Genomic DNA, 13,765 nt, shown 5'->3' with positions numbered 1-13,765 from the left:
TATCCCATGAGGCAAACTTAAGTCACCCCTTTTCCAGCGGGGAAATGCTAAGCTAACGCAACTCCATCCAGTCCTGCATAATTTAAACGATCAATTAATGGGATCTCCTCCATTACACCCCTGACATTTCATTTACAAATTAAAGTAAAAGTCGTTGCGTTGAACCCAGCTGGAGTTAAATCATGTGTTTCTGTGACTGATGGCGCCGGCGGCCGCCTCCCTGTCCTTCATTGCAGATGACTGAGAGCACACACTGGTTCTCCGCCAGCCTGGCCTGCTAAATCAATACAGAGGAAATCCTTCACATTTCATTTGGGTCCAGCTGGGAGAGCTTCACCTGATGGTTTAGGACACATCCACAAGAGAGGCAAACTTTGCAAGGACATCAGCGAGTGACACGGAGGAAATGCAGCGTACTGGAATAATGATGCAGTGACTCACACAGGAAGTTTCCTTTTTTTCTTTCTAAAATGTCTGCTGTCCATTCAAGAGTCTTTCTTATATCTAAGAGTGTCTTTCCAGACTTCCAGATAAAATAATCTGTCAATATTCTATAAAATAATAATAATAATTTCTAAAGTTTGTTATACAGCAGGGGTGTCAGACTCATTTCGTTTTGGGCCAAATCCAGATCATGAACGCACTTAAAGGGCCGGTTGTGCCAGAGTGTATTGATAAAACCTGCTCACAGACTGTTAAAATATCAATGAATCCTTAAAACTGAATAGTATTGAACATCTTTCCAGTTCCTCGAGAATTTTGTGATTCTTTTTGTGATTTTTTTGCAATAAAAATCAAAGTGCTTGTGGTTCTAATCTGAAAATATTTGCGCTCATTTATTATGGTAAATGTGACTTTTTATTCCTTGCTGTTTAGATCATGGACTATAATCTGACATCAATTAAAGCTGAGGCAGCTGTTTAGCACAAGAAAGAAAGTTTTTGACAATTTTTGAGAAAAATCAGAAATAAACTCCCAGTTTTTAAGCTCAATTTGTTGATTTTGCGTGAATTTCCACGATAATTCTCAAGAAACTGGAGGGACTGATTGATATAATTTGGCAGTAAACAGATAAAAACTGCATTGATTTGATTGATAACATGATATTTAATCACACTTAGTGTTTAGTCTAGAATCTAGAGGACCAACTAAAAAGCTATGGTGTGCCAGATTTGGCCCACGGGCCTTGAGTTTGACACACGTTATACAATATATTTTACTTTTAAAAAGTGATCAGAAGCTTTTTGTATGACAGAGGCACGTCCCTCTTTGCAACTCTTAATATCTATCAATTTTTATAACTCAGAAAAACGCCACAGGAATATAGTTACTTGCATAAATGTATCCATATTTACAGCCCGTCACGGTTGCTAGGTGACGGCCAGGCTTGGCTGGCGTTGCTAGGTAACGGTGCCAGTGGAACTTGTACTTTTTCACCAACATAAAGGAATTACTGATTAAAAACAAGCTCCTATTTCTTGTTGAACTGTTACTTTTTAGTTAGTTTTGTCTTATTTACAGTAAGCAGAACTAATACTTGGTTAAATGTTGTTTTTGCAGTGGAGATGCCAGTTATTTACATATAAACTGGTTGTTTATGAGGAAAAAAAACTATTTTTCTTACCTTTGAACCTTAACTGGAATAATTTGTATGTATCAGATGAATTTAAATGAGTTATTTTTAGCTATAAACATCCCAAGTGGCTGTGGCATAAAATAGAAAGAACTCCAAATGTTTATTGATAAACATGGTAGAGGATCTGTGATGCTGTGGGTTTGGTCTCCTATTGACACATTGTTGGAATGCAAAGCATTTCTAGGAAATTATGCCATTATTAATAACTGGATTATTAAACGATTTTTGAAGCAGATAATGATTAAAAACACTGCACTATAATTTAAGCAAGTTATAATCCAACTCATTTTTATTTATTTTGTTTATTTCTTGTCCCATAAATCATGAAGAATAAAATAAATAATCTCTTGAACCCACTACCAATCCTGAAATAGTCAAAGTCAGTTCTACTTCTTTATTTTTTTCAGCATTTCAAGATTTTAAAGGAATGCAGTGGGTTTAAAGTGGATAAGTCAAAGAGTGAAATCCATCATTTTTCTATGATGGATTTCATTGTAAGGAGCATTTTATAAGTTAAAGAGCACTTAAACCTGCCTACAACTATCACTTTTAATTTAAAATCCCCCAAACATCTGTCAACTTTTTAAACCTGTCTATTACCAGACACACTAAGCTTCAGAAAATTTTGTATATTACTCAGTGGTTACATTTAAATGCTACTTCATCCCCATAAAAATGGTGTTTAAGTGTTTCGAGTCTTGTGCTGTCATTGCTAAAGCAGCTCCCCTTGGTGTGGTTTAGTGCCAGGCCAGCAGAGCTGTATGTGCTTGGGAAGCATCGTCTTAAAAAAGGCTAAATTTAAACCCCCAGAGTCTCCGGCTTGGTATGCACAAGGCTTCCAGAACAACATAAACTCCAAATAAGCCCAGCAGAGAAGCTGCTGCCGCCGCCATACGAGCGTCAATCACCTGCGTTTGAGAAAAGGTGCAACTCACCTGCCCTGCTGCCGGCAAAAAGGACTTTCAGTCGTCTTATGTATTGGTACAAAAAAAAAATAAACTCAACTTGGCTGAGTAGGAGAACATGAGTCAGGTTTTTCTGGCGTGTGACTTTTGCAGAATACAAAAAAGATTATAAATATTTCACTAGTTGAAATGTATTTTTATATTTTTTCTCAACTGTTTTCTCCAGTCAGTTTAATTATCTTGATGCCAAAAGCGTCAGGAATTAAACTGTGTTACGTTTGAACTTTTAAATCTTCCAAAAAGAAACAAGCCTGTGACTAAACGGGTTTAGATTAGATGGCGAAGAAAGTTCTGTTTGTTTGTTCCTCTTGTGGTTGGCGGTATTACTCAAAAGAAAAGCTGTGGCATGACCCAACTTAGACGTTTGGGTTTCAGTCTGGATCTGGATCAACATCTTAACCAGTTCAGACACAGACTCTATTCTCGTTTTTGGTTTTATATTCTTGTCGAAGATAAAAGAATGATAAAATACAGATAGTTCTGATAAACATCTCAGATGGTGAATTTAGCAGCTTTGGCTTGGCATCAGTTTTTTTTAGAAATTTACTGTCAGAAAAAAACAACTAAATATTTACAAATCCAACCTTGTTTTTAACTAGCAAAACTGAGTGAAATTGTCTCCACAGCCGTAAACAAAACAACTGTGACTAGTTGGTTTCTAGAGCATTCTTCTTTCAGGACTTCCTGTAAAATCCCATTTCTCCCAGCTCTAAGAAGCTCAGGGAAAGACCGCCCTCCCCCTCTGACTCCGCCGCTCTCAAATCGCTGTTGTCATCAGATAAGCAGGATGCCAGTGTGACAGTAGAATCTGAGAGGCGTAGGTCAGCATATCACTGGCATCACAAATAGTAGGAGCTGTTAAGAACAAGGTCCCAATCTGCTTCCGACAGCTCAGCCCGGCCTTCAGGCTGCTTACAGCACATGTGTCAAACTCGAGGCGCGTGGGCCAAATCCGGCCCGCCACAGCTTTTTATGTGGCCCTCTAGATTTTAGACTAAAAACTAAGTGAGCTTAAATATTGTTATCAGTCAAATCAATGCAGTTTTTATCTGTTTACTGCCAGATTGTATCAATCAGTCCCTCCAGTTTCTTGAGAATTATCATGGAAATCAACAAATCCCCGCACTTTTAGCACTAATACATAATTGGGAGTTTAGTGCAGATTTTTCTCAAAAATTGTCAAAAACTTTTGGTAACACTTTATTTGAAGGGGTGTACACAAAGCTAACGTGACACTGTCATAAACATGACATAACACCAGTTATGAACATGAATCAGTCTTCATGAATGTTTATGACTGTTGTTGTAAACATTTGGTAAATAATGACACTTTTAATGCAACAGGCATTACCGCAGTTCGACTACAGCTCTCTATCGTATATATCGCACATTCCTATTCGTAAGTCACACAAATGAAGCGTGTGTTGTTGTTCAGGATGCAACCCCAAATGTATGGAGCCAATGGAGGCACAAATGGCAACACCTCAAACAGTTTTTGCTTATATAACATTAATTTTGGTTGTTAGATTTGAAAGAAAAAGGGGGAAGCTTGTAAACCTGAGAGCACCATCTGAACTGTGAAGTACAGAGTCCAAGGGGATTTATGCACTTCACAAAAAATAATGTTAATGTGCAAATACTGAAGCAACATCTCAAGATGTTATCTAGGATTCAGTTTCAAGAAGGAATGGGCCAAAATTGCCACAAACTATTCCAAGAACTATGACTTGGTGTAACGCAAGTCATCCAGTTAAATGGTCATACTATGAAATGCTAAGGAAATGTATGTCCAGTTTTGAATTTAAAGAGTTAAAAACATTCACCAAAACAAAAAAATATCTCTCATTATTTATGTAAATAACCAAAAACATGAATTTTTTGGTCTGATTTAACTTCAGATCATCTCTGAAATCTGGTTCACTTCTCAAAGTCTGTGTGGGAATAACTATGAACTGAATGAATCAGAAATAAAGAAAGAGGGTCAACTGCCCCGCCACAGAGACCCACTGCTAGCATTTAGCATGTAGATCTGAGTGAATCTTCATCAGCGCAGACAAAGGATCTGCATAGCATAGCATATATGTTGAACTTATATAAATTTCTTAACAGTAGCACCTCTTTGAGATGTTTATATGAGCAAATATGAGTTGCAGTGCTCATATAACAGAATATAAAGAAGTAATGGCAGCCTGGCTTAACTAGAAATCACACCATGTTATTGGTTTAAATCTGAATATCTTAACACTTCATGGCAACATAAAAACAATCCAGTAAAATATCTGAATGTTACTGTTTCTAATCACCAATTTGATGATTGGTTGTTTCAATCTGGGAAGCTGTCAGTGTTCACCAGGCAGGTCCAATGTTTGACGCCACTACACTGAATATTTAAAAATAAATCTAAAACCTTCAAAACAAAAACTATCAATGCCTTCAAATCCTATTTTCAAGTAACTGGTACACTTCAGCAAAGGTAAATCAACCGCTTGAATGACAAGGAACGTCATTCAAGCGTTCCACTGCAAAAGAGCTCAGAAAAACTGAGATGAACAAAGAGTGAAATTTATTTTCTGATCTGAAGGTTCAAGCAGCGTCGCAAAAACAAACCACAAATTCTGAGGAAATGCCTCAACAACTGATATGACTAAGATACTTTCCAATCATAATATTGGTCCTTTCACGGTAACAATCAGTATGTGACTAAGGTAATTAGCATCTTAGCGTATCTTAGCTACTGCAGAAAGAAAATTAAATTATTTTTCTTCATGGTAACATTTTGGTAGCAACAACCATTTATTTAAGCTGAGCTTTATTTCCCAATGTGACCAAAAATGCTTTAAGATTTGGCATTTTTATGACTTGTATGCAAAACAAAGTCTCCAAATGATTAAAAATTCATGTATTTTTAGGTATGAAAAAAATCAATCACTTTTATTTTCAAATTGATTGAACAGTTTAGGAAAAATTAGCTACAACTTCCTAGATTTGTATGGTTGTTCAATTAATCGTTTTTGTCACTTTGGGTGTTTCAAATGCTTGTAATTAATACAGTTTTATAGAAATAGCTTCAATGAAGCTCAACTTAAAGATCTAGATAGTGTGAGCATTTGTACTGCATCATTTTAATAAACCAAAAAGCAAATTAGTGCACACTTTGGATCTGAGATATGAAAATTGGACTAAATGCACATGATTTCCAACTAAATATCAAGACTATCTGTGACTCCTGACAATATCGCTCTTCATGCAGCACCAAAATAATAACGTTTTCTGAAGCAAGAGAGAATAATATGTGCTCTGTCAGGGCACCACTATATCTGTTCCCACCACACCAACACACAAGCTGTCATATCATTTACAATACCGCACAGAGAGGGACGCTGTAATCAATCTGCGCCAAACAACTAAAATAGTCACCGCGGAGGGCGGTTTGCGTGTAAGGACAACTTAGGTCTGAAACTCTTCTCCCCGAGGAGGTGAATGCGTCCATAAAAAGTCAAAGCAGCGGAGATAAACCTGACGTATTACTCGATCCACCTGGTCGTGGATTTTAACGCGATCAGATTATTTCGTCCTTGCACCTGCGGATTGGATCGTCCCCACAGCCTGAGCGCTGCCGACAGGTGCGCCGTGACCGCGGGGGCGCAGCGTGCAACCTGCGGCAACTTCCACACTCATCAATTGTGCAGACGCACCAGCGACACTGACGATGCAATGCAAGAACTTCCGCAGAAATACACTTTGGATGATTTGTAGTGTTGATGGGACTCGGAAACGATTCAGTCTGCTTGAAACGATGAAATATTAATTATTTCTCTCTCTCTTTTATTATTATTTTACTTACAGTTCTCAAGAACTGGATCTCATCCTCCCCTTCTCCGCCCTCAGCCATGGCTGTGAAGGAGCCTCCTCAGACTCTGGAAGCCACCGCTGACTGCCGGCAGAAACGCAAGCTGAGCCTTTCAAGCCGATATTAGCATAGAACTCATCCACAGCCATATAGGGCAGCCCGAGCGAGCCCCCCCTCCTCTCCTTTTACAACCCCTCACTCCTCCACGAACCTTATACCCCCTCCTCTTCCTCGCTGCACCCAGCAGCAGTGCGGAGCAGTGCGAGCCGGGGAAGCAGGGGACGAGTTACAGAGGGAGGGTGATGCTGCTGCTGCTGCCGGAGCTGATGATGGTTACTGTGATTAAATGTTTGCAGCTTTTTTATCAAACCATGACGCATTCTGTTGAGTAGCAGCAGCGGGTGAAGTTATGAATAGAGGGTTTGCAGGGAAACGTGTTAACAGGTGCATCCTAGTCAATTAGAACATAATTAAAAAGGTTTATATCAGTAATTCCATTACAAATGTGCGCTAAACTTTGTCAATATTCCTGCTAATGTTTCCAATAAATAAGAGTCGCGAAAAAAATCTCGCGTGATTAAGTTTGTTCACGCAGGTCATTAAAAACACTTCCTCCTACCACTTCCTGTCGTCTTGTTCGTCGCTTCCGCCAGTAGCAACATCCGGTTGTTGATCATATTTAGATATTTCGAAATGTACTTACAGGAGCAGTTTTATTTTTACATTAGTAATATTTTTATAAAGTATCGCTACTCTTGAATAGAAAAAAAATGACACACAGGCACACCTACAGTTTATGTTGAAGTGAGACTTCCTGTTTGTTCACAAGCTTTGTTTTTCTAATATTTTCTACCGGCTGACCCGGCTGTGTGCCATTTGGCACCGGAAATACTTCACCCGGTTCTATTTGCCTTAGTTTAATAGTTTTTAATGATTTGTAAAAGAGTTGCCTGAATCTGTTATTTTAAAGTACCAGAATTTCAGCGTAGCTTTACGTTTTCAGTCTGTCTGATTACGTCATTTGTAAATATTACATCAGATACTTTTTTTACTTTTACTTGAGTCGTTTCTTTAAGGAGTACTAGTCTTAATAGAGTACAACTTTTGGGAACTCTACTTTCTTCTGATTCGGCTAATCACTCGTGAGAACAACTGGTTATCTGGTTGTCCAGCAGAAAATCACTGATAGCATATAGAGGAAGAATAAACATCTAAAAGTTGGACTTTGAGAGAATGCCATTACATTAATTGAGAGTTAAGTGAAAGGAAAAAGGCGCAGATAGCAATACTGTTGATCCATATCAAGCTGAAAGTCACTGCAACCGTGAACCAATTAACTTTAGAACTTTTCATCTTTAGCTTTGTTGACAAGCTCAGACTTCCAGAAGTAGCAATGCCTGTTTTTATGACCGTAATATTTTATTTATTAATAGTTCTGTTAACGCTCCTCAATGAAACCCCACAGAGAATCTGCTAAGTATTTGCCAAGAGGAAGATGCTTCAACATTAGATCTGCTTTTGAAACCAGTTTCATTGAATTATCAGCAGCTACAATGCATTCATTGCTGCAGTAATTCATCTAAAAGGCATGTTACATTCACATTTAATAAATATGTTGGTTGTTTTTAGTGACTGCAGAGCTGGAAATGCCACCGTGAGGAATGCAGACAACTAAATGATTACTTTCTGTTGCTCAAATGTAGTCAAATATTTAAATAATTTTATTTTATCAAACATGACGCTCTGATTCTGAAAAAGACATGAAGAAGATTTACTGAGTGTCTGCTTTGGAGATGTATATTTTTCTGGTCCGTTTTATGTTAAATCTACATTCAGTCGCACATAAATTGTTATTTTGCTGCATTAGAAACATCTGACTGTGGCCACTTTCCTTGGATTTGGATTTATTTTAACCCTACAGACATTCCTGTTGCGGACACTTGTAGAAAAAGACAAAACAAAATATATAAATTTCTTGACCACACATAATACATAGTATTTTGTATGGTAAAATAATACATAATATTAACTAAAACATGAAAATATAGTAATTATCGTCCTGTAGGCGCCAGTCATCAGTCAGGTGACTGGAAAAGGAAACGGCCTTCAAATCATGTTTCTGTCTATACGTCACTGCCACCTAGCGGCCGCGCGGCGCATTTCAGGTGAAAATAAACATCTTATGATCCATGGACTGTTGAGTGTTTTCATGAAAGTAGAATTAATCTATGCTTTTATAGCTTCACTTTTATTTCTGCTGCAAAAAAATGGACCAAAAAGTTATGTTTATATTTTCAGTTCATATTTATCTAAAGTTACTTGTGTCCGAATTGATCCAAGTGATAGAAGATTTGTGAAAACGTTAACATTTCTAAAGCGGTTTTTAGCATTTCTTGGTAACACTTTATTTGAAGGGGGTGAAATAAGACTGTCATGACACTGTCATAAACATGACATAACATCTGTGATGAACATGAATAAGCCTTCATGAATATTTATGACTGTTGTCATAAAGCGTCATTCGGTAAATTATGACACTTTTAATACAAAGTTGACATTATTCAAAATGTCTTTGTTATGACAACTTGACATTAACCAGGAAATCATTACTGTTTAAACTTTACCTTTAATAACATAAAGTTACCTGATTTTTAAAGTGCAATCAGTAATTCTTTTATAACAAATTTATATCAGTAATGATTTCTTGGTTAATGTCAAAAGTGTTACCGCATTTCTTTTCATCTAAATCCTCCATTTTCTCCTCTTGCAGCCTCTGACGTTTTGGTTGTTGCATTAGGACACATGAGCAGTTGTTTGTTTGGTTTAAATGACAGCGATCGCGCTGTGGCAGCTGGTCTGTGGTCAGATTAGCTTTCCGTGCAGCACAGCATGGTGCACAGCTGACCTTAATAGAGCCAATGGTCAGTGAACTTCAGCCAAACAGATGTGACTTACAGCCAAAACGTTAGCCGACATTCTTTTCTCAAAGTTTGCTCCTAAAAAAAGAATATTTCTGTAAGATTAATTTTATGGCTTCTGGTGGAATAGACATTGACCGACTTATTACTAAGGCACTGATTCAAGTCCAAAAGATTACACTAATTAGAGCAAATCCCCTCCGTCTGTTTCTTTTCTCCCCTTTGGGGAGATTAGCTTCCAGTGAGCTTTGGGAGACGAACCAATGGGAGATGTTTGAGTTTACATCCTGAGTTGGTGATTGGCCAAAAGCTTCCCAACAAAAGGTGGACACACGTCCTCGGTCACCTGAGCATCACAGCAGGTACAACAAAGGAGTGACCTGCTTCTGCAAGTAGGGATGCTATTTGGCTGAAGGTAAGTCCAAAGGTTATTATTTAAATAATTTTGTAAATGAGTTATGGAGAAGCTTCTTTGTAAACTGGTGATTCAGGGTAACTACACTGGTAGTGTAGTTACCCTACCAGTTTGATTTAATAAGAATCAAACTTATTCTTATTAATAAGTTTAATAAGAATAAACTTATTAAACTCAAATGCAGTTTGATTTAATAAGAACCTGGACAACCAAGACTGGGAGCCTTGCAACGTTTTACTCTTGCATTGCAAAAACAAAATCTTACCAGATATCTTTGGTTTGGTCTAGTTTCTAGTGCAAATATCTTGGAATAAGACAAACTAACTGAAAATAAACTGTTCAGCAAGATGTACGCACTTGTTTAAAGTCAATAATTCCTTAATATTGATGAAAAATACTAGTTGTATCGGCAGATAAATTAACTTAAAACATGAGGAAAATGTATTGTCAGAGCATTAATCTGCAGATGGAACAAGCACTAGTTCATCAATATAAAGAAGTCATTTAATTAAGACAAACTGGCTACAAGGTTACTTTTAAGGTAGTTTTGTTTTTTTATTTCAAGTGAACTACACGTTCACATTGCAACCTGAAGTGACCCAATTCCGAGTTTTTGTTTAATCTGATTTGTTCTTGTTTTCTTTTTGGTTGTTCACATTCCACATCTCTTGTGTGATGTGAACACAAGTGACGTGTGTTCACATCACACACTGAATTGCAATTCAGTGTAAATTGCAATCGAACTGAAAGTGACCCGCATGCGCAGTAGAGGGCGCAATAACGTCACACATAGAGAGTGTTTTTCCAACCGCCATAAAGAAGAAGAAGCAGTGCTCAGTGTTTGCAGAAGTAAACACGAAAGCTAACGGTGGAGCATAGCGTACAATTTTAAAGTTGTTATCCAACGAAGTCAGCATATTAACAACCTAATCCTCACTATCGTCCGCCATGGTTGTTTTCTTCCCGTTTCCGCGTATCAGGACGCAGAATAGTGACGTTTGCCGAGTATCGATGACTTTCAGGTCGGATGAATGCGACAAGATCAGATAGTATGGGATATCCAAGTGTCTTGGGTCACATTCAAAATAAATCTTCTGTTGTTCAGACTGTCATGAACAGATCAGATCCAGGTCACATTAAAACAAAATAAATCGGAATTGGGTCACTTCAGGCTGCAGTGTGAACGCAGCCTAAGATATTTGCACTTGAAACTAGACCAAAAATATTTGGTAAGATTTTGATTTTTTTTTGCAGTAAAAAGAAACTAAATTGACAGCTAAAAAAGCGCAAAAACATAAGTCTTATTTCTTATTTCAGGTCTAACAATCGTCACCTACAAACACCAGCATGGAGAGCACATATTCTTCCTTAAGCTTTTACAAACTTCTAAAAGAGAAGATCTGTCAGAGTTCATCTACAGTCTCTGATGCTCATTCATGCACCCAACAAATGCCAACCTCTCAGCGTGAAGAGGAGGGTTCAGCTGAACCAGTAAAGCACAATCAGGCAGATAAATTCAGCCTCGCAGACTTCAGAGAAACCCTAGATGCCTTAGATGAATCGTTGGAGGACTACGGGGTAAACTCCTGGCCCGAGTGCCAGGCTTTTATGAGGATGGGCAACCAACAAGCAACAAAACTGAAGCCAAATTACTACACAGAGAGCTGGGATGCCTTACAAATATCACATGGAATCCAAATTCCCCATAAAAGAAGGCAGAGAGCAGAAGAGGCGTCGACGTATAACTTCAGAGCGATGCCAGGCCAAGCAAGATGGAGAAAATGCCAAACAGTTGATCATGAAGCAACAGAAAGAAGACGAAGAGCAGCAGAAGGGGAAATGGAGCACATAAGGACTTCTTCCTCTGAGCTGCTGAAGCCGGTTTGGAGAGTGAAGCTGCCAGCTGCTTCTCCTGGACGTTCCCAGAGATGGGAGGTCTTCTCTGCAAACCAGGCCGACTCTGACACCGAGCTTTCCGAATACGATAACGAGATGTTAAGTCCCAGCAGTAAAACTGCAGACCAGAAACACAAGAGAGAGGAAACTGAAGTTGTAGTCGCGGCAGAGAGAGTGATGGGAAAGATCAGGGAGGTGGAGGGGATTCTGCGCCGCGTCAGTCTTACCAGCTCAGACTGGATCAGAGAAACAAGCGAGGAGGAAGATGGCAGCAATTTGGCATCTTTAGACGCTTTGCAACAGGTTACAAGATGGCTGGAAGATCAGAACAGAGTATCTAAAGTTTTAGGAAAACCAGAAGATCCGACTGAGATGAATCCAACGTCACATTCTCATCACTTAACCTTTCCGTTAACGTCGCACAGTCTACCGGGAAGAGAGGGCGTCTCTCCAATCCCCTCTGCATCCAGCAGCTCAGGAACTTTGTCCCCCCTCCTGTCTTCTCCTCTCACATTAAGCCTGACCGACATGACAGACTGGCAAGAATCTGAGAAGAAGAAAGTTTGGATCAAGTCAGAAAAAGGCTCACTGGATGCTTTGGGTAGTTGCTGCAAAAGGGACGCCACAAACCCAGGAGGAGCGAAAAATGATGAGAAGCTAATCTGGTCAACTCTGCAGCTGAAGGAAGATTATCTGTTATCTTCTGGTAAAAATGCCTCCAATACTTTACAAATGAACAGCTCCATGAAAAATTTACCTTTAAGATTAATTAATATTAATTTAAAACGTTAATCTATGGTTTGACCAACATTGTACAAAACTTTACATTTACTTCATTAAATATATCAAAATATAACATTTTTAATTAAAATTTTAAACACAAAAAAGTTAGGTTTAATGTTGCTTTGCAATTTTAGAAGTCAAAAGCTTTCAACTCATGTTTAGCATAATTATGCATCTTATTTTTAAATGTTGCACATATCCGCTTGTGCCAGAATGTGTTAAAAGAACCCATGAACAAATTGTTAAAATATTCACAAATTAGTTGTTTCTGCATTTGATAAGTTCTCTTAAATATTAAATATTGAAAATTTTTTACATTGATAATCAATCTAGAATATCACTTTTTTATTTGTTGCAATCAAAATCGCAGATTTACGGGAGCTAATTTAGAAAGATTTCCAAGAAATTTTACATTTGTGCTTCGATCACGGACTATAAATTAAATTCAAGTAAGATGATGAAGCAGTGTAGCAGAAGAAACAGTGCCACCTGCAGGTGGGAGATAGCATACACGATGCTAACTCGGTTAAATTAAGATAATTTAACAGAGTTAAATTATCTTTTACAGAAGATAGTATTACAGAAGTTAAATACTTCATTAATTACTTTAATTAATGAAGTAAATGTAAAGTTTTGTACATTGTTGGTCAAACCATAGATTAACATTTTAAATTAAATTCAAGCAAGATGATGAAACAGTGTAGCAGAAGAAACAGTGCCACCTGCAGGTGGGAGTTAGCATACACAATGCTAACTCGGTTAAATTAGAATAATTTAACCGAGTTAAATTATAGGTTAGTTTCACCGCTCGGTTAAACCAACCTATGCTAACATAAGCTAACTCGGTTAACTAACCGAGTTAGCATACGGTTAGCATCACTTAACGAGTTAGCATCGTTAAGTGATGCTAACTCGGTTAGCTTAACCGAAGCTAACTTTATGACATTTTATGTGGGAAAATTAGCAATAAACTCACAATTATGAATTGGTGCGAAAAATGCGCGGATCTGTTGATTTTGGGTGAATTTCCACGAAAAATTGGATGAACTGATTGATGTAAATTGCCAGTATATAGTTTTAAAACTGCTTAGATCTGATAGATAAAATAATATTTGCGCACAAGGACTCTTCACTGTTCCTCTTAAGTGTGCAGACGTTTACGTAAAAAGCTATGGTGGGCCGGATTTGTGACCTAAATGAAACGAGAATGAAGTCTTTATTTTTCAAAGTCACATTGTAATGATTCCCACATTACTCACCCTGAATAGAGTACAGTAAAGAAGCATAGAGGGAACCAAATAT

At 37.9% G+C, this 13,765-nt stretch overlaps 2 protein-coding genes across 7 annotated transcripts in view; one reads left to right on the top strand and one right to left on the bottom strand.

Moving 5' to 3' along the window:
• ryr3 (ryanodine receptor 3) overlaps window positions 1-6,663 on the bottom strand; it is a 126,631-nt gene extending 119,968 nt beyond the window's left edge. For all 6 annotated transcript variants that reach the window (XM_016667980.1, XM_016667993.1, XM_016667983.1 and 3 more), the window contains exon 1: window positions 6,446-6,663. In XM_016667980.1, the coding sequence (XP_016523466.1) occupies window positions 6,446-6,493 (48 nt within the window). In that variant the 5' untranslated portion in view covers window positions 6,494-6,663. The remainder of the gene's footprint in view (window positions 1-6,445) is intronic.
• A 2,555-nt stretch (window positions 6,664-9,218) lies between these two features.
• fmn1 (formin 1) overlaps window positions 9,219-13,765 on the top strand; it is a 36,181-nt gene continuing 31,634 nt past the window's right edge. The window contains exons 1-2 of the mRNA XM_016667974.1: window positions 9,219-9,784; window positions 11,102-12,386. Coding sequence (XP_016523460.1) covers window positions 11,132-12,386 — 1,255 coding nt within the window. The 5' untranslated portion in view covers window positions 9,219-9,784; window positions 11,102-11,131. The remainder of the gene's footprint in view (window positions 9,785-11,101; window positions 12,387-13,765) is intronic.

This window comes from Poecilia formosa, unplaced genomic scaffold, assembly GCF_000485575.1.
Source record: "Poecilia formosa unplaced genomic scaffold, Poecilia_formosa-5.1.2 Scaffold1, whole genome shotgun sequence".
NCBI classification, from domain to species: domain Eukaryota; kingdom Metazoa; phylum Chordata; class Actinopteri; order Cyprinodontiformes; family Poeciliidae; genus Poecilia; species Poecilia formosa.
The sequence above is the reverse complement of the archived record's forward strand: the minus strand, read 5'-3'. Positions and strand labels throughout refer to the sequence as shown.